Source organism: Triturus cristatus, chromosome 3_2, assembly GCF_964204655.1.
Source record: "Triturus cristatus chromosome 3_2, aTriCri1.1, whole genome shotgun sequence".
In the NCBI taxonomy this organism is placed as follows: Eukaryota; Metazoa; Chordata; class Amphibia; order Caudata; family Salamandridae; genus Triturus; species Triturus cristatus.
Window position 1 is genome coordinate 335,833,274 of NC_140584.1, and position 23,675 is coordinate 335,856,948.

Here is a 23,675-nt window from a genome sequence, read left to right on the forward strand (position 1 = left end):
TCAAGCTTAAGTGAGATCTTGGATCCATTCTCATTTTTTTCCTGGAGTCTTGTGGATATGCGGCTGATTTCTATGCCTTCGATTTTGTGGCACATGGTTACTGCATGAGGTATGTGTGTTACGGCTCCCTCTGTGATGTCATCATTGTTAAAATGCAATGACAGATATTTTGTCCAAGCCTCCTCTGGTATGTGTGAGTTTTGACCCCGGTGGTCGGGGTTATTTATTTTTTTAACCATTTGCCAGAATTTCGAGCTGTTTTTCTGCTTCCCTTCATAATGGAGTTTTGCCCATAGGTTTTCGTTCTGTTCCTTCCTTTTTTCCCATTTCATCCGTTTCAGATGTTTTTTTGCTGTCTGTAGGGCTGTTCGCAAACTGCAATTTGTTGGGTCCTTTCGTAACAGCCTTAGTGTTTGATTTATTTGCCGTTTTTGAGTCTTCATTTCTAGGGTTGCTAGATTTTTATTAGGGACTCTCTTCCCCTGGCGTGACGTGTTCGGCTTGTTGTTTATCAGCTTCTCGCTAATTTTTGTAATGAAGTTTTGCCAATTTTCCAACGCTTTGCGTGAGGAATTGGCTGCTTGAGTGAAAAGATTTTTTGCTGTTGTGCTTACTGACCTAATGTTGTCGATGTTGCATCGTAATCGCCGTAGGTTTGACGTGACTTCCAAGCAGGGGCCTTTGTATATTTCCTTTTCCGATTTCGAGGTGACTTTTATTGTGGTTTCTAAGGGTAGATGGTCGCTGAGGTCACTCATCCCTATTCTGAACTTTTTGGTCCAGCTAAACATGTTTAAAGATATAAACATGTAGTCAAGATGAGAGGTTTGTTTATTAGAGTGGAAGGTTGCAACTGGTGGGTTGTCTTCGTCATAACGCCCATTTAAGGCCCTTAGGTTGAGATGTTCCAAATTTTGGAGCAATGTTTTTGAACACTTAGTTAGTTTGCTGTTTTTTACCGAGCCTTGTGTGGGAACGCCCCATGCCACATTCAAATCTCGAATAAGGTCATCGTCTTGGTCCTCACTGATGAGAAGCATGTTAAAATCCCCCGCCATGATGATTAAGTCGGAGTCCTGTTCTTCCCTTATCTTCTCCAAGGCTGCTCCCAAATCTTTTGCGGCCTTTTGCTTTTGTTTTGGATGTATGTATACATTGATTATGATTACTTCTTGAGGCATGTTCCGTAACCAAAGGTGAGGTTTTTACCACCTGTATTGCACTCGGGGGAGATATGTGAGAGTCTATTTCTATGATTTCACCTATGGTTTGTATAGATGCAAAAAGCATTAATCCACCTGATCTCCGCCCAAAGATGGAGTTTTTGTTAGCCGGGATACAACATGATGCGAACCCCAATAGATCTAGTGCTTTTCCTTCCCACGTTTCTTGGAGCAATAAGAGATCAAATCTGTTCAGATATTGAAGAAATTCCGGGTCATTGCTTTTACTGGCTAAGCCATTGATGTTCCATGAGCAGATGCTGATATCCCTCTTCCTGTTTGAAGGATTAGCTAGTTCTTGCCTTTTTTGTCAAGTGGCGCCAGCCATTGTGCTAATTGTGCGTTGGATTGACTTCCAATTAGGATTACAATCTCGCGGAAAGTAAGTACTGTAATTTGGATTTTGCCCTATTTGTAATTTACTATTGTCTTTGGAGTATCGCGTCGGGGAATTACTCCTAGCACCTCTTAGAATTGAGTTGGTTCTTTTGGGTGCTAGAGACCTATTAGGTGGTAACAGGGGTGTTGGATAGCGGGGGCGTTGTTCTAATCTCAACTCTATCCCCCATTGTCGGAATGTTTCTTCTTCTTCCATGATTTTGCTCACTGTCTCGGTGGAGTTCCAGGTTGCTTTTGTTATTTCCGGGCGGTGGGGTTCGGTGTTTGGCTGAAATTCTATTTGTGCAAGTTCTGTAGAGCTAATGTTTTCTAGGGTACTAACTGAGTGCAAGAGTCTCAGTATGTTGCCCCTGTTCAATATGTCATCCCTTCCTCTGGATGTATATTCAGGAATGAAAAGGATTGATGCCGGATTATACAACTGCTGGGGTACTATCGAATTTGAAAGTCCCGCGTTATCTTGGTGGAAGGGTTGAGGGGAACGTACTAGGCGTGTTGTGTCTGAGTGGTTTAGTTGCTGCATTGCATTTTGTGGCCTTGTGCTGCTGTTTAAGTGCCATTTTGATTGAAGCGGCAACTCTGTTTTGGTGACTGTAGCGTTGTCCGCACTTTTTTTTATTCGAGTGTGATCAACAGGTGCTAGATCAACGTTGTGAGCATTATGTACCGATTGGTTTAGATTGATTTGAGGGCATTCCTGTTCAGGTTCTTTTAGGGCAATATCCTGGGTCGAATTGGATGTGTGTTTATCGCAAGGTACTATAAAAGGAGAAGTGGTGCTGTCTATGGTCTTATGGGAGGCTGGTGGTTGATCATTGTTTTTTCCTTTTTGGTCGCTAGTTGCTGCTAAGGCGGGGGGGGACAGTTGTGTCTCTTTGTAATGCCTTCCGTTCATTGGCAACCTGTTCCTTCCTTTCCTTTTCTTCTTTCTACGAGTTTTATTCAAAGCTTGGTTGCTTGTTAGAGTTGAATTATCTATGGTAATGGTCGTGGGGGCAGTGTCCGACCTATCAGGAGATGGTGTTTGTTTTAAGAGTAGTTTGGTTGTTGGGCTCTGTTCGGCAGGCGGCACGTTCTCTTGATTTGTGTATGTTGATGAGGATTCTGGCGGTAGATCCGAAGTTTGTGAAGTCGGAGTTTGTAGGGCTGTCAATTTTAAATCGTTTATCAAATCACCCAGCATTGCTGGTAAGGATGATAGTTTGTCCAAGATCGGGTCGTAGGTTTGTACTTGTGGAAAGTTTGTTTGGGACTCATAGACAGCGTCTTGGCCTCTTTTTATGAGCCCATTTAATTCTAAGATTTTCTGGTCAATTCCTGAGATTGTGTCCGCCATAGTCTGCAAAACTATGAGTTGCAAGTCCATTTTTTGAGATTGAAATTCTAGAGCCGTAGTCGAGTGCTGCAGAGTTTTCAAAATTATTGTCCATATTGAATCTTTGCCCAGATTGTCAATGGTGCTATTTTTATCCAGTTTTGGTGATGCGTCGTTGGGTGGACTGCGTCCGACTGATTCCTGGTTGTAGGTTGCAACCAGTTCCTCCCATTCCTGTGCTGCTATGGAGGACATGTCGTTGTTTGCGTAGTTGTCTGTAGGGTGAAGATCATTGTACTGTGGCAAGGTGCAACGTTGAGGTGAAGTCATTGTTGCTAAACTGTCATTTAGTACAATTTTTCCTATGCAGCTTTTGAGATTTATTTGAGATGTCTGGTTTTGGATCAAAGAAATTTTGGCCGGTTGATAGCTCTGGATTCTGCTTCCTGGTTCCATTGTTTTAGTTTGCTGCAATTTTTGTATTTCTTCGATGTCCTGGGGTACCTTCTTCGGTTTCTTTGGTTTTGGCGAACTACTTAATGGTTGAGGACAGTGTAAGTCTTTCCTTTCCTCCTCTTTGTGGCACTGAATCTCAGAGTCCTTGCTTTTACCGTGGCTCTCCAGGTGTTGACGTTGGTGGATTACTGCCTCTATGGTTTCAACTTTCCTTGGTAGGATCCAGTTTTTGTTTACGAATATATTGGGCGGTTCCTTTCCCAGATTTGTGTGACTGGAAATTGCTTGGACTGCCAAGGTTGCTAAGTGAGTAAGTGAACCCACTTTCCTATTATTTGCCTTTGATGAAGATGGTACTAACTTTGCTTCAGCTGCCTCAATATTAGATATGTTCAAAGGCCCTGCTTGCCTGAGGGGGCCTGTTAGGTTGCTGTCGGCATTTTTTATATAACTTTGATTGTGTTTGCTTGGTAGGAGCGGTGTGTGGAGGCCCAGGATGTTCTCTGTCTTAGAAAAAATTGCTGATCCAGGATCTTTTAGGAAAGAAAACTTCGTGTATATCTTTGGTTGGAAGAAACGTTTCTTTTTCTTCACTGGCGTTCCCTCAATGGTTATGAGATTGTTTAGACCCATTGGTGGTGATTTTAATACCGAAGGCGGGGACACCTGGGATAATTCCTGTGATTGCTGCAGTTGTGGAGAAGCTGTCGCTAGACAGGGTAATACAATAAGTTCCTTGTCGTTGTCGAGACACTTTACGTTTGAGGATTTGTTGGAATCGAGAGTGGGAGTTAGTTCGCGACTGGTTCCTGGTTCTTGATCAGTGACTGACATCGTATTTCCACTGTTTTTTTGACTTTCTGACTCCAGTTTCCTTTTCCGAGGTTTAGATGGAAAGTTGATTTTGAAATTTGATTTTGTATTAGATGAGTTGGAAGGTGAATGCCTCACTCTGCCCGATCTCATTTTTTTTTTTTCCCTTGGTCTTGCAACTTTTGCAGCTACCTCTAGCAGTGACTACGCTCGTGAGTCGTTGTCTGCTTTACCCCCAGCACACTATAGGAGATGTAATCTTCTGTAACCAAGAAGGTAATTCTGGCTCGTCACGGGAACACTCTAATCCTTTTTTTTTTTTTTTTTATTATTATTTTTTTTTATCAGAACATCTTCTGCCGCGTCCAATTCTTTGCCCAGTGGAGGATTCTCTGACCACAATGTAGTTGTAAGTGAAACCCAAAAGGACAGGGAGATCGTCAGGGCTGTGATCATCGACTTTCAACTTTCAACTCACTGTGAGACTAGACAATGGGCGACAGGCAGTGAGTGGTGAATGGTGAATAGCGAAAAGTGCAGAACCACTGGCAGATCAGACTCACCGGTGGTCATTTGTCTCCTGAACCGCTCCTACTGCCGCCTGCTGCCCGCTGCCTCTGCTACATCCACTAGATCCACTACGTCCTCTGCAGCTCGCAGTGAGTGCTCAGCTGTCAGACCTCCTTACTGGCTTTTCAGCGCCCTGTACACCTGTCCTCGAATCTGCAGACCACTCACCTCTCCCCTGTTCCCCCGCCAGTTGGAGGCTACTGGGAACCGCGGAAGCCGCCCAACACTGCGGGCCGGCAAGTTCACGTCCAGGGAGGGGATGGGAACAAGCAAGGAGTCGGCAAGGAGCCGGCAGGTGAAACGGGCGCGGGAGCGGGCAGCGGGAATAGCGGCAATAGCGGTAATAGCGGTAATAGCGTTCACTAGGTCGGCTCCGTTTGGGCTCAGCTCTGTGGTCTGTGGTCTGTAGCTCTATGGGCCGCAGTTCTGTGGTCCGTAGCTCTTTGTTCTGTGCTCTGTGTTCTGTTCTCAGTCACGAAGGAGCTCTGCGCACAAGATCCTCCCTCCCTTACCATGAGGTCCGTAGTTAAACACTGACACCAACCTCTAGCCTTGGAGTCCGTTCGCCAATCCCTCTTAAACCGCCAAATGAGCCGCCAGGAAAACTCGCCGTCCTGCCGTCTGAGCCGCGCTGGACCAGGAGCTGGGAGCCGGGAGCCGGGAGTCGGGGGGCCGGGGGCCGGGGGCCGGGGCCCGGAGGCCGGGAGCTGAAAGCCGCTGGTCACTCTACCCGGAACACTCTTTGCACCCACTCCTCCGCGCTCCGCGCTCCTGCCGCTGCAGCTGCTCCCGTTGAAAACTACCGGCAACTGCCTGCCTGACGTTCAGTAAGCGAAAAATCCCGGAACTGGAGCCACTCGGGATTCCTCTTGCTTCTGAGCAAGCAAGAGGGTTTTGCTTTTCCTCAGCCTGATTCAGAGCGCTCAATTCCAGAAGAGTAGCCTGACACCGGTATCCTCCTCAGATGCACCATAGGTGTGCTGGCAAGGGTGTCATCTCCGCTCTCGCTCGTGGCCAGGCCTCCCGGAAACGGAGCCACTGAAAACGAGAGAGAGCGTCAGCTGCCACATTTTTGACCCCCTTGATGTGCCTAGCCCTAAATTCGATGTTGCAGCGCAAGCCGGCCCTGACCAATTCTCTTAACAAGCACAGCACCAGGGGCCACCTTGCTGTCTGCCCACTGATTGCCTGCACCACCGCCATGTTGTCAGACCAAAAAATCAACTTCCTGTCTGCTAACACCTTGGGCCACAAATGCAGGGCAATCACAATGGGGAACAGCTCAAGTACAGTTATGTTCAGGGTTATCTTACGCTGACGCCATGCATTAGGCCACTTCTGCGTGCACTATTCCTCCCCCATTATGGCACCAAAACCCTCTCTCCCCTAGGCGTCGGTGAAGAGGCATAGTTCGGGGCAGCCTGCCCAGGGGGCTCTCCAGATGACCGTCCCATTAAAGTGCTGTAGGAACTCAAACCACATTAAAAGGTCCTCCTTCAAACCTCTGCCCAGCCTCACCATGCGATGTTTCTTGTGTACCTTGGCCATTGCCCTAGCTAGCCTTCTTGAGAATACTCTCCCAGCCGGGATGACTCTCGCTGCGAAATTCTGTTTTCCCAGAAGACACTGGACCGCGCCCAGGGTGGCCTTGTCCTTGCCCAGTAATGCCTGGATATCCTGCCGCAGATCCTCAACCTTCTTGACAGAGAGCCTGGACTCACCCTTGATGGTGTACAGTTCGATGCCCAAAAACGTGAGAACCTGGGCCGGACCTTCAATCTTACCTGGTGCCAGGGGGACCCCCAGATGCCCCGCCAAATCTTGGAAGCACTGCAACCCCTCACTGCACTCCTGGGTCCCTAAAACCCCGATGAACAGGAAGTCATCCAGGAAGTGTGTCACTCCCTCTATGCAGTATGCCCAGGAGAGCGCCCACTGGAGGAAGGAGCTGAAGGCCTCAAAGTACGCGCAGGACATCGTGCAGCCCATGGGCATGCAACGATCAAAGAACACTTCGCCCTGCCATTTGAATCCCATGAGGTGCCGGATGCCCGGGCGACCCTTTAGCAGGCGGAAGGGAGACTCTATGTCATCCTTGGCCAGCCAGGCCCCATTCCCTGCTCTCTTTACCATGTCCACCGCCATGTCTGGAGAGCAGTAAGAGACTGAACATGACCCCTCTTCCAACCAGTGGTTCACCGAGTCACCATCCGGGTAGGACAGATGGTGGATCAACCGGTAGGCCCCAGGCTCCTTCTTGGGGACCACACCCAGCGGGGAGATTAGGAAATGCTCCAGGGGGGGGTGATTGAAGGGACCTGCTACCTTGCCCAGTGCCCAGTGCCACCTCCTTCTGAACCTTCTCACTTACTACTCCCGGCAATTCCCTGGCTGACTTGAGATTCTCTGCATCCATGCAACCCAGGGGGCTCTGGTATGGAATCCTGAACCCTTCCACGAAGCCGTGAGCTAAGAGTAATCTGTCTTTAGAGTTGGGATAAGACCTGAGCAGGGGAAGGGGGTTCTGTATGATGATGGGGGAGAGCCCCTTGACATTTGAGGTTGGCAGGGTGGCGCTCGCCGGCGTTGGGGGATGTGCAGGGGGGTTGGGGAGGCAACGGGTGGTCCTGTCTCCTCTTCGCTACTAGGCGTGGCTGGTGTGACAGAGACCGCCAGGAGGGGCGAGAGAGGCATATATACCCCCCCCCCACCTTGGCGCACCGGATATGACGCCTATATGGTGCCCTGGCGAGTGGACTCCTACAGGAGCCCAACCACTAGAGAGGGGTGAGCTGGTGCCCAAATAGCACTAAAGAGCTGCCCTTCTGGAATGGCCCCCTGCGGGGGCGCAGACAGCCGCAGTCATGGCGCAATGAACATGTAGCAGCTCTTACTCCTGAAGTGGCACAGATAGGTCTGAGTTCATGTCTTCTTCTTTAGAAGGGCCTTGTCTTGTAAACATCGTGGGGTTAGAAATAGTTAATTTCACAGCATGAGTTTAGTTATACATTGTTCTACTTTTAGCAGCTTTTCGTTGCTCCTAGTTTCCGTGGAGCCATAAGGCATCGCAGCCCCTCCCGGTGCTCCTGTCCCATCCCTCACCCCTCCAGCCACATTACTTGCTTAGTTCAAGCCCCCCCCAAGCTGGATTCAGGAGTGTGAAACCGCTCACACAGTACAATAAACATAAAACAAGCATGTTTGATCGTGCTGGTTATCAGACACACAAAGCAAATTTGTGCTGTCTTGTCGTGGCGCCTCACACAAATCCCAGCGGCAGTGCTTGCAGATCTGTCTGCTTGTAGGGTTAGAGCCATCAGCCTAAGGGTTTACTACTATCTCCGCAGTAGTAACGGATCCTCCCATGCGACTTCAGCCTGGTTGCACGGTTTATTTCCTGCATGCATTTGTGCCCCAGTTTTTGGCATGTGCAGGTGTGAATGAGAGAGCCGGACACTTTTGTCTCCAAGTATTCAGAGCAGGTATTCAGAAATACACTCTCCTTGCAGTCATTCCTTCTCCTTCATCCAGTATTTACTCCATGCTTACTTGACTATCTGTGAAAAGTAAACATACAAGAACTCTTTGCTATACATAGAGCAGACTTATACGTCTTCCTCCCGGGTGATAATCTGATACATTAGCAGCTCTAATCCTGAATGGAGTTTCCTAACTGAAATGGCGAGAGTTCCTGCTGCCAGCACCTGTGTTGAAGCCAGCAAAAAAAACCTCTACATCGGCATTGATGGATTTTCTGTGCTTCTGTTAAAGCTGCATTGGTGACTTTTTAGGATTTGATGATTCTGAAGCTACACCTATTATAGGTCACTTGTCATATCATACTAATAGATTCCTGCCACTTGCTGTGCAGAAGTGCACCTCATTGTTTGCCCGATCCGCTTCTGGAAACAATTATCGGGGTCCAGAGCCGGGCTTTATGCTGCATTATTTATTGTTGTGTACAGGCCGTAATCGGCCATACCTTAAAAACATTACCAAAATCTCTGGCTCAACACTTATAAAATCCCAAAGGTGAGACCTATTGGCGATGTCAATGCTTGTTATCTTTGGCTCCCATTGGCTACGGTGGGACCAAAACACCAGCCCACAAATTGGTCTTTTCAAGCTGCCCATCCGTTAGTACAAGATGGCTAGAAAAGCTAGTCCAGCACTGATCACAAAGGAACACATTTTGTTTAGTTTTGCACCCACTATAGCCTTAAAGCATTGCGATGTGTGAAAAAATAACATTTTGTATCTGTTGTGTCACTCTTTGGGGTGAACGTAACACCTTATGGTGGTATGATAGCATCACGTTCAATAAACTTGCTGTTGGAGATATTCATTATGCACATTTTTAAGTTAACTTTAACACCCATTTTCATTGATTTGTCATTTCCAGTTTAGGATACCAAGCTTTGGTTGAAGTTGGGTATCACGCTTTGGTTGAAGTTGGCGCCATTTGCTTTACCTTGTTTCTAAGCATTGGAGGGGGCCTCTTTACAGGTATGTATAACAGTATCTGAACTAAGAAAATGTTTACATTTTGTATGCCAGATGTACCATGTGTAAGAACAACCATAGTTGTGCAGATTTCAGTTGGCATACTTTGTTGTTTTTTCCTGTTTTTCCTGCACTTTTGTATGACCTCCCAAGGGTGCCAGGAGATGTGATCTAGCGGATGGATGGTCAACTGAAGAATCAGAAAGTAATAGTTTTAATCTCAGCTTTCCCAGTCGACCAAACAACATGATTCTGGACAAATCATTGTATTTCTTTATGCTAAATTGAGAACTTTTACTAACTGCCAGTCCAAGACGTATTATTCCTGCTTTGAACATCAATAAAGGGGGGCTTTCATATTTTCAAAAAACTGACAGTTTCAACACACTATCAACAAACTGTTCCTCATTGCTTGGTCTCCACAACAAAATCTATGATATTTATCGGTAAAGTTTTCTCTAGTAGGATCTACGGTAAAGCATCGGTGTTTCAAGTAAATGTTACGTTTTAATGTTTTTTACTCTCCTCATTGACACCTTCCTATCTACTACTGTCCTAATGATTGGCAATGCTAAGGAATAAAGTAATTCAATTTTCCCTCCTTAACTCACGTTAACACACGTGTGAGGCAAAATCTTTTGAAGTTGTGAAAAAAATCTGAAAACTCTACTCTTTCCCAAGCTGCATAGTTGGTGAACAGTCAAACACATTCAGCGTATCCACTCAATAGTGACAACAACTTGATAGGCTTATGGTTTACAAATCCAATATCTGTACACAATTAACAACTACTCGTATTAAATCCCAATGTTAGCCTACCTCCTTCACACAGTGTTATTGTGAAGTTTGCTGCTCTTTTCCAAGGAGACCAAGCCTAAAACGGAGTTGGGCATCCAGTACACTGAATCCAACACCCAAGGGAACATTATCAAGGCTCAGCCAGAACAGAGATATCAGACCAACTGTAGGGATTCTTTTTACTAGAGCAATATAGGCAGTCAATACCAATCAAACACAGATACGGATAGATGATACAATTTTAAGCAGATAAAATCAAATGAAAACAATGTAATAATAGAAGGTATGGACGTCTGGAAGGGAGGAAACTAGTACTTGACTTGAGAGTGGCTAGGTGGGAAGAGGACCATGTCCACTGTGTTAGAACAACACATTTCCTGGAGCAGTTCTCCAAAGTTCGCAGTAATAGTTCTATAAATCGTAAGTGTCCTAAACATACTTTTCTTTTGCCTGATCTAGGTTCAGTGGGATTTGCAGCTCAGAGCACTCCTAGGTACAACCAACAGCTGCAGAAATGATTTAGAATAGACAGTTATAACAAACAAGGTTCAGTGTCTTTCAGAATTTAAAACTATTAAAAAATGGATGCATAGATTCTGATTCACTGATCCTTCTCTTGAAACCGCACAGGTACAAGTAGGAAAAATGAAAGTATACCCTTTTCCTCCACACTTATTTGCAGGTCATTCATTGGCCGGAGCCCAAGAAGGAACATTCTGCTTGGTCCATGTGCCCTACCTTTAAACAAATGATTCCTCAATGGATTCTCCATCATGGCAAGAAATAATACTTTGTGTTTTTTTCCCAAGATGCTTGTTATCATCCTTGTTCAGAGGTTGGCATGAGATGTTTTCTGTAGTGGTGATGTTAAAACAATACCTTCTGAGCTCATGTCTTTATCCATTCCACTCTTTACAGTTCCATCCACTACAGCAGCCAGAGAAATAATCTGAAGTCATAGCCAAAATCCTTGCATTTCTGCTTGACCTTGGTCTTTGAAGAATTCCCCTTTTTCCTACATAGATTGACATCTGTCTAAAGAAGATCAAGGGGCAGTTTGTGCATGGTTGCTTCTGAGGAGGTGTAGGCAGATCCATGCCCGATTTTCGATATATCACTGACTATTTCAATTACACCCATTTAGATGAATTATATGTAAAGGCACCTCCCCTGTGCACTACCCTGCAAGTTTGGCTTTCCTCAAATCCCATACACTATGGTTGGCCAATCTTGAAAAAAGCAGAACATTATAAAATCTTAACAATATGACCTCCTACGTAATGGTAGACCTTGCATTGTTAATAACCAAGAGATGGATGTACCTCTATCTTTTAAATTCTGCATTGACCTTGAATAGAGTAAAATATGAAAATAAAAATACAGACCAGCCAAAAGCCCTTTTAGGAAGAGGTACAGGATGTGGTCATGGACCCCTGGTGCTGAGGGTAGATCCCAAATCAGTTTTGACTGAATTATTTTCTTCCACAGTCACAGCACCCTGGTAGCGGTTTGGAAACATCTTCCCCAACTAGAAGGGAATTACATCAGAGAAGTAGGCTCTGAAAGCACCTACTAAGAAAATACCACAGATAAAGTATCTGCATCTAGAATTCCAAGAGTATCTCTCCATTGCTCCCTCTGACTATCTCATGGCCGCCCCGGCCCCTTCTGCTTTCCCCCGAAACCCAACCTCACCTCCTGACCCCATCAATCAACTCCCTGATTGGGCAGTGCATCTAGATGAGATATCTAACCACCTGCACCTTCTCACAAAGGAAATTCAGATCCCTTAGCAATATAGAGAATCGTCCCATCATCATGGAAGGCGCAGCTCCTCTTCTGCCCATGCACACCTTTCACCATAATTGGAAAACTTTACCTCTCCCAAATACCTCTTCCCGCCCCAGACAACTGAAAGATGGCCTCTCATCTATTGAGATCCGTGAGCTTCTCCTATCCTAACCCAATCACCTATCAAGTCCTGAATGGGGCAAATCCAAGCATCCAAGCTAACCCTTACAGCGAACCTTCATACAACCTGGGAGGCATAAATATTGACAATCTTCAGCGCATCAATATCCTCCCAGCATCCACCCCTCACTCGACTGACAAATTGAAATGCGCTCTACTCAATTGCAGATCAGCGAGTAAACACGCCTCCGACATCTATGATCTCATCTTAACCAATGAGCTTGACATCATTATCCTCACAGAAACTTGGTTAAACGACTCCTCCTCACCTATACTCGACCTTCTAGTCCCACCTAGCCATGGCATAATTCGTATGGACAGAGAGCTAAAACAGGGTGGAGGAATAGCCTGTATTCACAGAAATACACTCTCGCTTTCCCAATCTGACTCAACCATGCCATCCTCCAGCGAATATCTCTGCATCAGCATTACCAGCAAAAACCACCATGTCTGTAAATTACACACATTCTACCACCCCCCTGGTGACAATATTTCCTTCATTGAGCATTTAATGGAAATCATCTGATCCAACGATGACCCTCTCATGTCCCAAATCTTCCTGGGAGACTTCAACCTCCACTAGTCTAACCCAAATGATCACGCAGTGAATTATTTTAAATCCTTCCTACTGGATCATGAGCTGACTCAATTTTGTAATAGCCCAACTCACAATAAGGGAGAAACTCTGGATCTAATCATATCCAAAGGTAACACTATCACATTGGACTCCATTATCCTTTGCGACTGGTCTGACCACTATTACATCTTCTTCTTCATTAACAGGGAGGTGCTAGCGAAGGGCGTTCAACCCAAGAAAATGAAGCATTGGATAAGGAATATTAACACTGAAAAGTTAGCAATCTGCTGTTCAAAAGCCTGGTCTCCTCACTGAAAGATGTTCATGTCCTCACGGATTTCTATAATGCCTCTATCTCCGGTATCATGGACAATATAGCGCTACTACAACAAAAAAATGCCTCCTCCAAAATCTCCAAACCATGGTTCAATGACAACCTTAACGCCGTAATCTAAGGTCAGCTGAAAGATCCTAGAGATCTACACCATCGACCGAACACCTAACCCTCCTTAGATTCATCAGGAGTTCATACAAAAAGAAAATCAAAAGTGCTAAAGCCGACTTCTTCAGATCTCAACACATTCGAGCCATAAATCGTGCCAAGAAACTATTCGAAATTGTTAATCAACAATCAATCAAGGCACCCATCCACATTGACCCAGGTGAAGGCACTCCTACTTGTGATGAATTCGCCACTTTCCTTGTCGAAACAATGTCCAACATCAGCATAGTCCTTGAATCACAAAGGGCTCTTATCCTAAATTCAGGACACTGCCCCACCTAACCACCAGGAACTACCCGTCCTCCTTAGTATTAGTCCAAAGAACAATGCCTATTGGCACGCCTTTACACCCCTTAATGAAAACGACATCTACAACACTCTTCTTGTGATCAAACCCTACAGCCACTTCAATGACCCTCTACCTCCTCCCATATTCAAAGAAATTAAAGCTGCCATCCTTCCCATCTGAGCTAAGATTGTTAACGCTTCACTATTACAAGGCATGATACCCGACTGTCTAAAAGCTGCACAAGTATCCCCCATTCTAAAAAGCAAACGCAGACAGTTCTGATCTGAATAACTTCCTTCCTATTTCCAACATCCCCTCAGTGGCGAAACTCTTAGAAAAGTGTGTGCAATCTCAACTCTGTGCTCACATTGAGAAATTCCAACTGCTGGATCAACATCAATCAGGCTTTCAGAGTGACCACAGTACAGAATTGGCACTCACTCACATCTTGGATGACATTTTAAAGTTGCTTAACCAAAATGAATCCTGCCGCCTCATTCTACTCAACCTATCTTCTGCCTTCGACACTGTTAACCACAGCAAACTACTCTCCACTCACTCAGGTGTGGTTTTGCAATGGCAATTGTTCTCTTCCTTTCTCCACAACAGTTCCCAAAGAGTCAAAGTGAATCAATCCCTTTCTCAGCCGTCTACAGTCCTGATAGGGGTTCCACAAGAGTCCACCCTTTCCCCGATACTCTTCAATCTATTATTGGAACCTTTAGCTAATGCCCTGAACTCAGCGAACATTCTCTTTCACATGTATGCAGATGACACCCTCCCCGGAAGACTTCATTTCACTCAACTCCATCTTGATGAACACCCAAAACTGGCTCACTGAAAACGACTTCATGCTCAACACCTCCAGAACAGAATTCCTGCTCAATGCTCCCCGTAATCATGCCCCCAAGATTGACATCTGGATGCATCACCTCTCAGCCTTCAACTGCTCCCCCCACATTATCGATTCTGCGAAATCTCTTGGTATCACCCTAGACAGGCACCTGAACATGCAGAAACATATTAGCAATGCAACCAAGGGTGCTAAACACCAGGTGAGGCTACTAAGGAATCTGAAACCATTCCTCCCACAGGAAGACTTCAAATGGGTGGTTCAAGCTTTAATATTACCAAGGCTTGATTATGGCAGCTCCACTCTGCAGTCTCCCCAAACAAAGCTTGGTTCCACTTACAACTGCCATTAATGCCGCAGCCAGATTGATTACTGGTACAAAAAGATATGAGCACATTTGCCCAGCCTTAAATCCCTAAATTGGTTACCTTACGAAGCTAGAGTACAACTAAAGATCGCTTGCCTGACTCACAAAGCAATACACTTCAAGACCCCCATCTAACTGGTTCACATACTTGAATTATCAGGGGATGGCCGTCCGTCTCGAAGTGCAAACTCACTTCTCCTGAAACCTCAAAGAAAACGAGTAACAGAGCATTCTCGGGCATGGCCCGAAGATTTGGATTTCCCTTCCACCGGAATTTTGTCGAATCCCATCCACCGCTTCCTACAAAAACAGAAGTGAAATTCCTGCCGTAAAGTCCTGGTTCAGCTGCCTCAGTACTGCTCTCCTCTCTGATGATTTGACTGTCCAGTTCACAGTTACACTTCTGGGTTTAACAGTGTGAACAGGTCACTCCGCAACTCTGTATGCTATTTATGGAATGTCTATCTAGCATTGCTTGATCGCTATCCTTTACTTTTGTGTAATCCGGTGTTTAATAGGATTGGCAGGCTACCAATGGTACTGTGGACATTGCCTTTCCTCTCTATAATTGGAACTGTCCGGTCTTGTTCTCAAATGCTCAGAATCATTTTGTTTGTCATGCTATCGTCTTGAACCTATTGGTAACATTTATTTTGAATCTATTTGTAATGCTTGCTCTTGGCACACTTTCTTATCCTACCTACCTCAATTGTGAAGAGCTCTGATACCCTCTTGGGTCTTGTTTGCGCTATACAAAACTTTATAAATAAATAAATAAAATCTTCCAAAAAGGGCCAGAAAATGGTTCAGCCATCTTGGAAGTATCAAGGAAGCACTGTGTTGGGAATTAAACAGTCACCCGTAACAGTAATGCTTTACTATTGTGTTCCTTAAACAGACTTACCTGCAACTCTCTCTGCTATTCTTAGCATAAGGCTATCCTGGAAGTGCTTAAAAAAGAAAAATAAGATATTGCAACATGGCACCATAGACAGGACTAATATAGAATGACATTCTATAAAATGTGTCCACAGTATGGACTTATTGTTAATTGTAATATTTTTGGCCTGTTGGATTTCCACAGTTCATCCTAGACATGTAGTTAAGTCCAAAAAAGAATACATTGGAGATTGCAATGTCATCCCCTCCCATTCACAAACATTTTAAGTTGCTCAGTAGAAGTATGGAAACATAGTTACTTATATGATACAACTTTAGATGAAAACAGTGTTTACTGCTATTTAAATGTTCTTATGAAAAACACAGTTCACAAAACTTTGCCTAAATATCATCAATGAGGAAAAACAAGAACTAAAAACTGGTCCCAGAAACATGGCTGTATACCAAAAATCATGGATGGTGAGAAGCTTTCTGAAGCTCACTTACTCCAAGCAGTTATTTTATGTTCCTCAGCACGATGGTTACCACTTACCACCACACTGACCAGTACATGCCACCACAACCACAGGCACATGTTCTCCCATCCATCTCTAGAGTGAATGACATGAGGTCCCATCTTAAATAGGCCACCTTACATAGTGTGAAAAAGGAGGGAGGTGTAACTCCTGGCTCGCGTCTGTGTGCCTCGATAAAAATGTTACACAAGGCTGTCACTGATGTTGTGGCACTCATTACATTCACCTTTAGTGCACATCTGCCATTCACTACAGGGAAGTAATGTGGGCAGTGGCGGCTGCTCCATTAGGGCGTTGGGGCGCCGCCCTACTGCTTTCTCGCAGCGCCAGAAGAAGAAAAGAAAATGGTATTTAAAATACCATTTTATTTCCTGCTTCTCGCACTGCGAGAAAGCAGACGTCAGGGATATGCCTGGTTCGGGGGAGGCGGGACTCCCGCGGGAGGGTATGCCTGTTTGGGGGCGGGCATGTGGGCGGGCCAGGTAAGAGTGGCTTGTACCACTCTAAGGGCCATATGTAGGAAGCCAAATACCGGTCGGTAACGGCCGAATTTCGGTAAATATCCCGTTACCGACCGGTATTTAGGCATTTGCTATGTAGGGGGCTCATTTCTGGATTCGGTATTTACCGAATCGGAAATTAAGAAATCGGTAAAATACCGATTCGGTAAATACCGAATCCAGAAATGCAATGTAGGGAGCACTCTAAAGAGTGCAAATCAGTATTAAGAATTCGTTATTTACCACCAAATACAGGTTGGTGATAAATAACGAATACCTTGCAAAAAGCAATATTTTGCTGATTTAAGAGTGCCATGTGGCAGACATACATGCCCTTAGGGCATGTATGTGCGCCACATGTGCACACATGCAAGATTCAGGGGTGCAACAGGGTTTCAATGTGACACCCTGCCACCCTTGTATATGCTCCCCCATTACCGAATCGGTATTTACCGATTCGGTAATGAGGCATACCTTCCCATTGATTCCTATGGGCCTCCAGGCCCATAGGAATCAATAGGAAGGTATGCCTCATTACCGAATCGGTAAATACCGATTCATAATTTCCGAATTTTACCGATTCGGTAAACATTACCGAATCATTACCTACATCACATTTACCGATTCATAAATACCGAATCGGTAAAATTCGGTATTTATGAATCGGTAAATGTTAGGCTACCTACATATGGCCCTAAGTGCCCAGACTGCTTGGTCGGCCCTGGGGGCCGACCAAAGCAGTCATGCGTTCTCTACATTTTCTCTATGTAGGCTGCATGCAGCCTACATAGAGAAAATGGCGTCCCTACTGGTGCCCGGCTGGGCGCTGCCACGGACTCAGCGCCAATCACAATGCTGCCATTGAGGCGTTGTGATTGGCTTTACAGGAGGGGAGGCAGCAACATGCAAGTTCCTGTGTTCGGAAGCAGCAGGGATGGCGCGGGACCGGCCGAGCAGCAGAGGCAGACCCGGTCAGGTAAGTTAACTTTTCATTTTCTTTTTACATCCCCCCCCTCCCCTGCAACACCCGCGTGACACCCCCCTCCGATTTGTTCTCCCCCACCCCCCGCAAATATTAAGTGCCGCGACCGGGAAGTGCCGCGAATCGGAGAATTATATGCATATTGTAACTCTCGCATGAAACATTTTAGTCGCAAATCTGAGTGAGCAATGTCATTTTATTTCTTTTTTCAGGCGGGCTGCGGGGTCAGTCCTCTTAGCTTTTGCTTAATCGTACACATTGATGTCAAATGTTTTTCCAGGATTCTGCTGATGTAGTAGGTTGCAGAGCGATTGGTCAGTAGTTTCCGATGTCTCTGGGATATGATGGAGATGTTTTTCATAAGTGATAGTGTGTTAAAGTTGCTCATTACGGATACTCAGGAATGAGACAGGACAATAAAGCTTTGAAAAGAACAGAGGAAGCAAGCGTGCGAGTGGAAAGCAGATAGCTCCCTGCGTACAAAGGAAGCGCCTCTAAGCACAGCAGGACACGAGTTTGAGAGACAGAGAGTAGAGAGTGGTCACCCAAAAAGGAGCTCAGAAGGAAGGTAAAGAAGGCGAAGGTGGCAAATAGGAGTAGAAAGGAAAGTGGGCGAGAAAGGAAATGAGATGGTGAGAGAGATGCACATGGCAGAGAAATGGGTGCATCATACATCTAAGCCCCACACCATCATGGGCATTGTCTCTTGGTTGTCACCTCTTTCTCAAATTTGCTTAAAAATGCACCATTTGCCCACTCTTTAGGTGCTTCGGGCTCACTGGCTTAGCTCGCTCGCTGCAGTACAGTACTACAATTGTTTTACGCCCTGCCACTTTCAAATGTCACCAGCCGCCACTGAATGTGGGCCCCCTTGTTACTATGGACTCTGCCATTCAGGCGGGACCCTTTGCCCAAAACCTTTGTGAAAGGTGATGTGACCCAGATTGTGAGTCTTAAGTATTTTGACTCACCATTTTCCCATTTGACTCACATTTTCAAGTGAGTAAAAAAAAAATGCATGGGTTTAGCCACATTCTTGATTCGCAGAATCAGACATTTATTATCAAAAATGGGATTCACCAATTCAGAGACTCTACCAAGATAGTAGAATCAACATACATGCATATTTAAGGTTAGACAACGGTTTGTGGGCCTTTCTGGGTGGTTTGATGGCAAATGTTGGCCATTAACTACAAATCTGTACGTCTGTGATTATTCACCAACAATTTGAAGGTAGTTTCCCACCTAAGGTAAAAACAGGTTTACTCCTAGCAGTGTAAGCACATGCGTGCACTTTTAGGGCAGGAATAAGAATACCATAAAAACTTAGGGTGTGTAGGACCATGATTTCTCCTCAGAAAAATTCTTTAGATAAAGGTGAAAGTTTAATGTGCAAAACTACAGTTGTGTTGCATTAGGACTTGTACACTGGTTTCAATTCTGTGTGTAGAAATACTTATGAATTTGAGTACGCCTGCAAATCTGCGCTAAGAATTCTTTGTGCTTTCCAAAAGATTCATAAATTTGTCTCAAACTTAGGAGTAACCTGGCAGGAGCAAACTTCAACTTTCACTGCGGGTGTGGGGAATCAAAGACCTCTCGACCCATTTTGCATTACATTACAGCTTCACACGGAGAGTGCCATAGGGGGACACTTTTAGGTACACATTGCTTTTTGGACGCAAAACTGTGTTAAATCTAAAAACTCGCCCATTGTGTTGCATCACAAACTAGTCTGCTCACGTCACTTAGGGTTCTGTCTTCTTGTTATCGCCTCTTTGGATTACTTTTCACCAAATTACAAGGATCTCCCTATTTGCCATTCTTTCTAACTGTTTTTTTATTTGTAGGTATCAGTTTAAAGTGCAAATTCTGGAGACCACCACAGGAATGGAATTATTTTGATGACCAGTGTTATTGGGAGGTAAGGTTCACATGGCGGGGAGATTGCCAAATGTTCAATTGATACTTTTAGGTGCTTTCGAGTTCAGTAAAGCGGTAGTAACCATGGCTGTTTGTGGTAGGGCAAATAATTCTTTATCTAGTGCTTCGAGTGTTTAGGATTCTGAAGGATTTCTGTACAGAATGGTGCCCCAGAAAAAAAACAGTATAGCAGTAGTCATACCTTGAATGACATTTTGCATCAATTCATAGTTACATCAATTACCACAATGTATATGTTGCTATCTAGAACTACATAGGTTCCTTCATGCCTGGATAAGGCTCACTTTTGTTTTTTGTGCAATATTTAGTTACCATAGTAATGGTGCATTAATTAAACTGTGCCGTGACAGCATTTTCTGTTTGTTTAACTCTTTAGTAATGGCTTCTGAGGTTCCTACAGGGCATTGCTACATGCAATCCAGTGGAGGGACTAGGAGAATTAGGCAGACCTCTAGTAGGAACCCATTGATCCAATTCCCAAAGAGTGTTTTGGGAAGTGTCTGGAACCTGTCTGCGGGTTTTGCTGGTTTGGCTAAAGGTGGCACCAGAGTTGCATTTTCAGACCATGAGAAACTGTGGAGTGTGCCTGTTTCGGCCATTTGAAAACAGGACTGTTTGCCATTTTACCATGTGTTTAAAGACTAAGGGTCTGCCATTGTTCAGCACGACTCCTGCTTGTTGAAGAGGTCAACTGCCGCAGATGGCCCCATACTATTTTTCATAGGTTCACTTTCATGCTGACCGCCTGAGCAGATTGTCAGGTGAGTGACTGAACTGCCTGGTTTGCACAAGTTCTTGTAAAATGGGTGCATGCTTGTGCTCATTCAGTACTGCCCTTTTTGGCCTAAGAACTGTGTAAGCGATTTTCTCTAAAGTACTCAGACTGTATGAGTATTAGAATTCAGGCTTCGTCTCACCTGGTATTGAGTGGATCGCGTGCACGTGGTTTAAGGAAGAAGAAGCATAAGACATGGCACCGGTGGTGTCCAGTGGCTCATTGGCGATGGAAACTGAAAAGGTGTGGTATTTTCCATGAGCAACTCGGCTTTCATCCCTAAGCTGGCGGCCATTTCGATGTCCTATGGCCACTGTTTCCCATTCAAAGTTGGTGCACAACGTTCTGCGATGAAACTTGCATTTTATGTCTGGCAGATGAGGCATAATGTCTGAAGTCTGTAGTAGCAAGTTGCAAGCGCCTCTCCGTCTTGGTGGGATTCCTGTCTCCATTCCAGTTTGCACCTTTCTCCGAGAGCTCACACCCTGGTTTGTCGTTTTTCTCTGGGTTTCTCCATACCTAGTGATTCTAGAGCAGTTTGTTCCTCCTGCATCGCTTTCAGAAAACTGCACAATACTTCAGTCCTTTTCTGTATTATCTTGTTATATGGTGGTATTAAACAAGGCTGCTGTTTTTTCTGAATACCATTGTTTCTCGCTTACCTACTCCTTCGTCTCTGTTTCCCTGAGTCCAATTTATAGCACTTTTTATTCTTGCAAAGAAGTGATTTTTTTGGCTTTTGGGAGGCAGGGAAACTGACTGCTGACATACACCATACCCATAACAATATTTATCATTCACCTAACTCCTTTCATCGCTCTCCTTTCCCTTCAGAGTTATTCCTGTTGAGACACTTTATTCCATGTATATCTCACACGTCAGCCATACTCAGGTTTTCTAGGACCTGGTGTATGGAGCCATTTTGCAGTCACATACTCGGTGAATTGCAAAATCACAGGATATTCGCGTACAGTGCATAGTGAGTGCAGCTAGTGAACCTGACCTCTGCTAGGTGGTTTTGGGACGGTGGGGGGAGGTTTCCACCCATGAATATGTGGGCAAAGATCAATGCATTTTTCATTACATATTCAATTTACATATAAAACATAGTAAAAGGAGACCTAAGACCTTAGAGTGCACCAGGATTCAACAATCTGTGTTGGAGCCTTTCAATGATTCCCTCACTATCACCCTCCAACAGTGCCCCTCATCTCTCCTTAGCCCCTCTATCACATGATTTCATTTGTTTTATAGCACCTCTCATGCCAGTGTAGGATGTTGGAGCACTTTATATTGCTGACAAATACAGAGACAATGAATCATAAGTGTGCAAATCATTGTATAGAAAATGTTACATAAGACAAAGGGGACTACAAGGTATAGGATTTATGTCATCCATACTGGTAGGCATTTTTTAAGAGTGCTTGGTCTGTGAGAAGCACAAACCCCAGATTTAGAACATAACATAGTTGTTAGGATTGGCTTTATTAATAAGAATTTATTTCTACCCAAACAAAGTTAGGATTGGCTTTACTAATAATAATTTATTTCTACCCAAACAAACCCTTTTTATAGCAATATTAGGATAACAAAAGACTCGGGGGGAAAAAACATAACTTTCTAACCTGTACCATGGAGTTTTCATGCAGCTCTTTGATGTCACTTGGTAGCTCACTGTGCAAGATTATGATTGTCACTTATGAACTGCACAGTAGCAAAAGGGTCTCTGACAAAGGCAGTAACCCACTAAGCAATTCACATACAATAACGTTCTGTGGTCTGCATGGTACAAGTCCTTTGCAGCAGGCATATTAACCCTCTGTGCTTCCTTAGATGAGTCAAAGCTGCCACTAGACAAAACTCAGATCTCTCGCCAGCAGATACATTAGTAACCAGAGTTATCTTGACACTTTTGTTGTTGCCTGAAAACTATTGGATATACAAGTAAGTGTGAAGCGGGGGCTTTCAAAACAGCTGCACTGCTACAAAATGACCCCCATAAACAAAATTGGCCCCCCTTTCTTCCACTCTCCCGTGGAAAAGTCTGATGCCTGGTACGGCCAGTCCGGCCTTGTTACTGACTCGTTTAGAATCGTTCATAGGAAGGACTATGAATGAGGTAATCTCTCATACTTGCAAATTGCAACAATAAGTATTAATGGTTTGTGACTGCAATCATTGAAATGTTACAAACTCCTCAAAGGCAGCGGTAACCCATTTGCACAATAGAAGTGGTCCCTGTTGCACAGCTTCCTCTTTGAGAATTGTGTCAAGTGAACCTCTGGGTGGAAGCAGGCAGTAGCCTACTTCCCCAATGTACTCTCAAACAGAAAGATTTTTTTAAAGCCGCACCAGTTCAAAAAAGGTTCCCATTTGGAAATGCAAATGCAGGGATGGTGGTATGGTGGTCTGCTATTCTTTGCACGGCACCATGCCTGCAATTGTAGCCAATCACAGGGTGATTGCAAATAGCGACTTTTCTAATGAATATTAATGGCTGGTTATAATCTAACACCACCTGTGATACAGGTCGTAAATAATTGTGCAATGTGTGACCACTATTTGTGACCAGTCTCTTTGTACAATGGACCCTTAATCCATTTCGGATCTTCACTCTCATTGAGTGGCAGTGATACACTGTGGCCATACAAAGACCTAGGGAATGCCGTTAAAGGGTTGACCTAATAGGCCTTTGCAAGTTATCTATAGGAAAAGAAAAAAAAGAGGAAAAGAGGATGTTATGTGAGTTAAAGAACTAAGACTGACTCGGGGCAACCTAAGTCAGTTGCAATAGTATTGTAATATGCCACTGTACTACCAATTCATTGAAACGTAAACATCAAAGATTTTTAAAAAACGTACTATTATAAAAGATAGCCAACCTGATGAAGGATTCTGCAAGAAAGGCGAAACAGGTTCTTTAACAAATGAAACACTGTGGTGGAGTGGGAGTTGACACCTAACGCAATAATCTACTTACTGCTCATGTGATATGTCTCCATGGTGGTGCCAGACCTTGCAAAGTTTCATGCTTTTCTTGATTTGCATTCAAAATGACCCCTCATAATACAGTTTCCTCAGGAGCAATATCAATAAAAAGAATATTACTGTCTTGAATGCAACATGGTGTAACTCCTCAAATACACACCATCATTCCTAATATATGGCCATCTATTACTACATCACACCAACAGAAGTCGCTCTGAGTCAGGACAACCAGCATTCAAGCATGTAGATTACACATGGACCTCTGCTGCAGGTGTTGTAATGCTCTGACTTATTTCATTGGGATTGGTCCCTGCAGATTCGGCAACAACCCTGGCAACTATATTACTGTGTTTGGACACTGAGACATTCAACTTACACGTAGATCTCTACTGAAAACCAATTACCTATTGGCCTGTTTTAGTGGAAATGAACTCT

General features: G+C 44.5%; 1 protein-coding gene across 1 annotated transcript in view; it reads left to right on the top strand.

The window, feature by feature from the left end:
- LOC146857316 (RH-like protein IC) overlaps positions 1-23,675 on the top strand; it is a 382,142-nt gene that overhangs the window by 318,676 nt on the left and 39,791 nt on the right. Inside the window, exons 8-9 of the mRNA XM_085647814.1 lie at positions 9,179-9,282; positions 19,384-19,457. Of these exons, the coding sequence (XP_085503940.1) occupies positions 9,179-9,282; positions 19,384-19,457 (178 nt within the window). The remainder of the gene's footprint in view (positions 1-9,178; positions 9,283-19,383; positions 19,458-23,675) is intronic.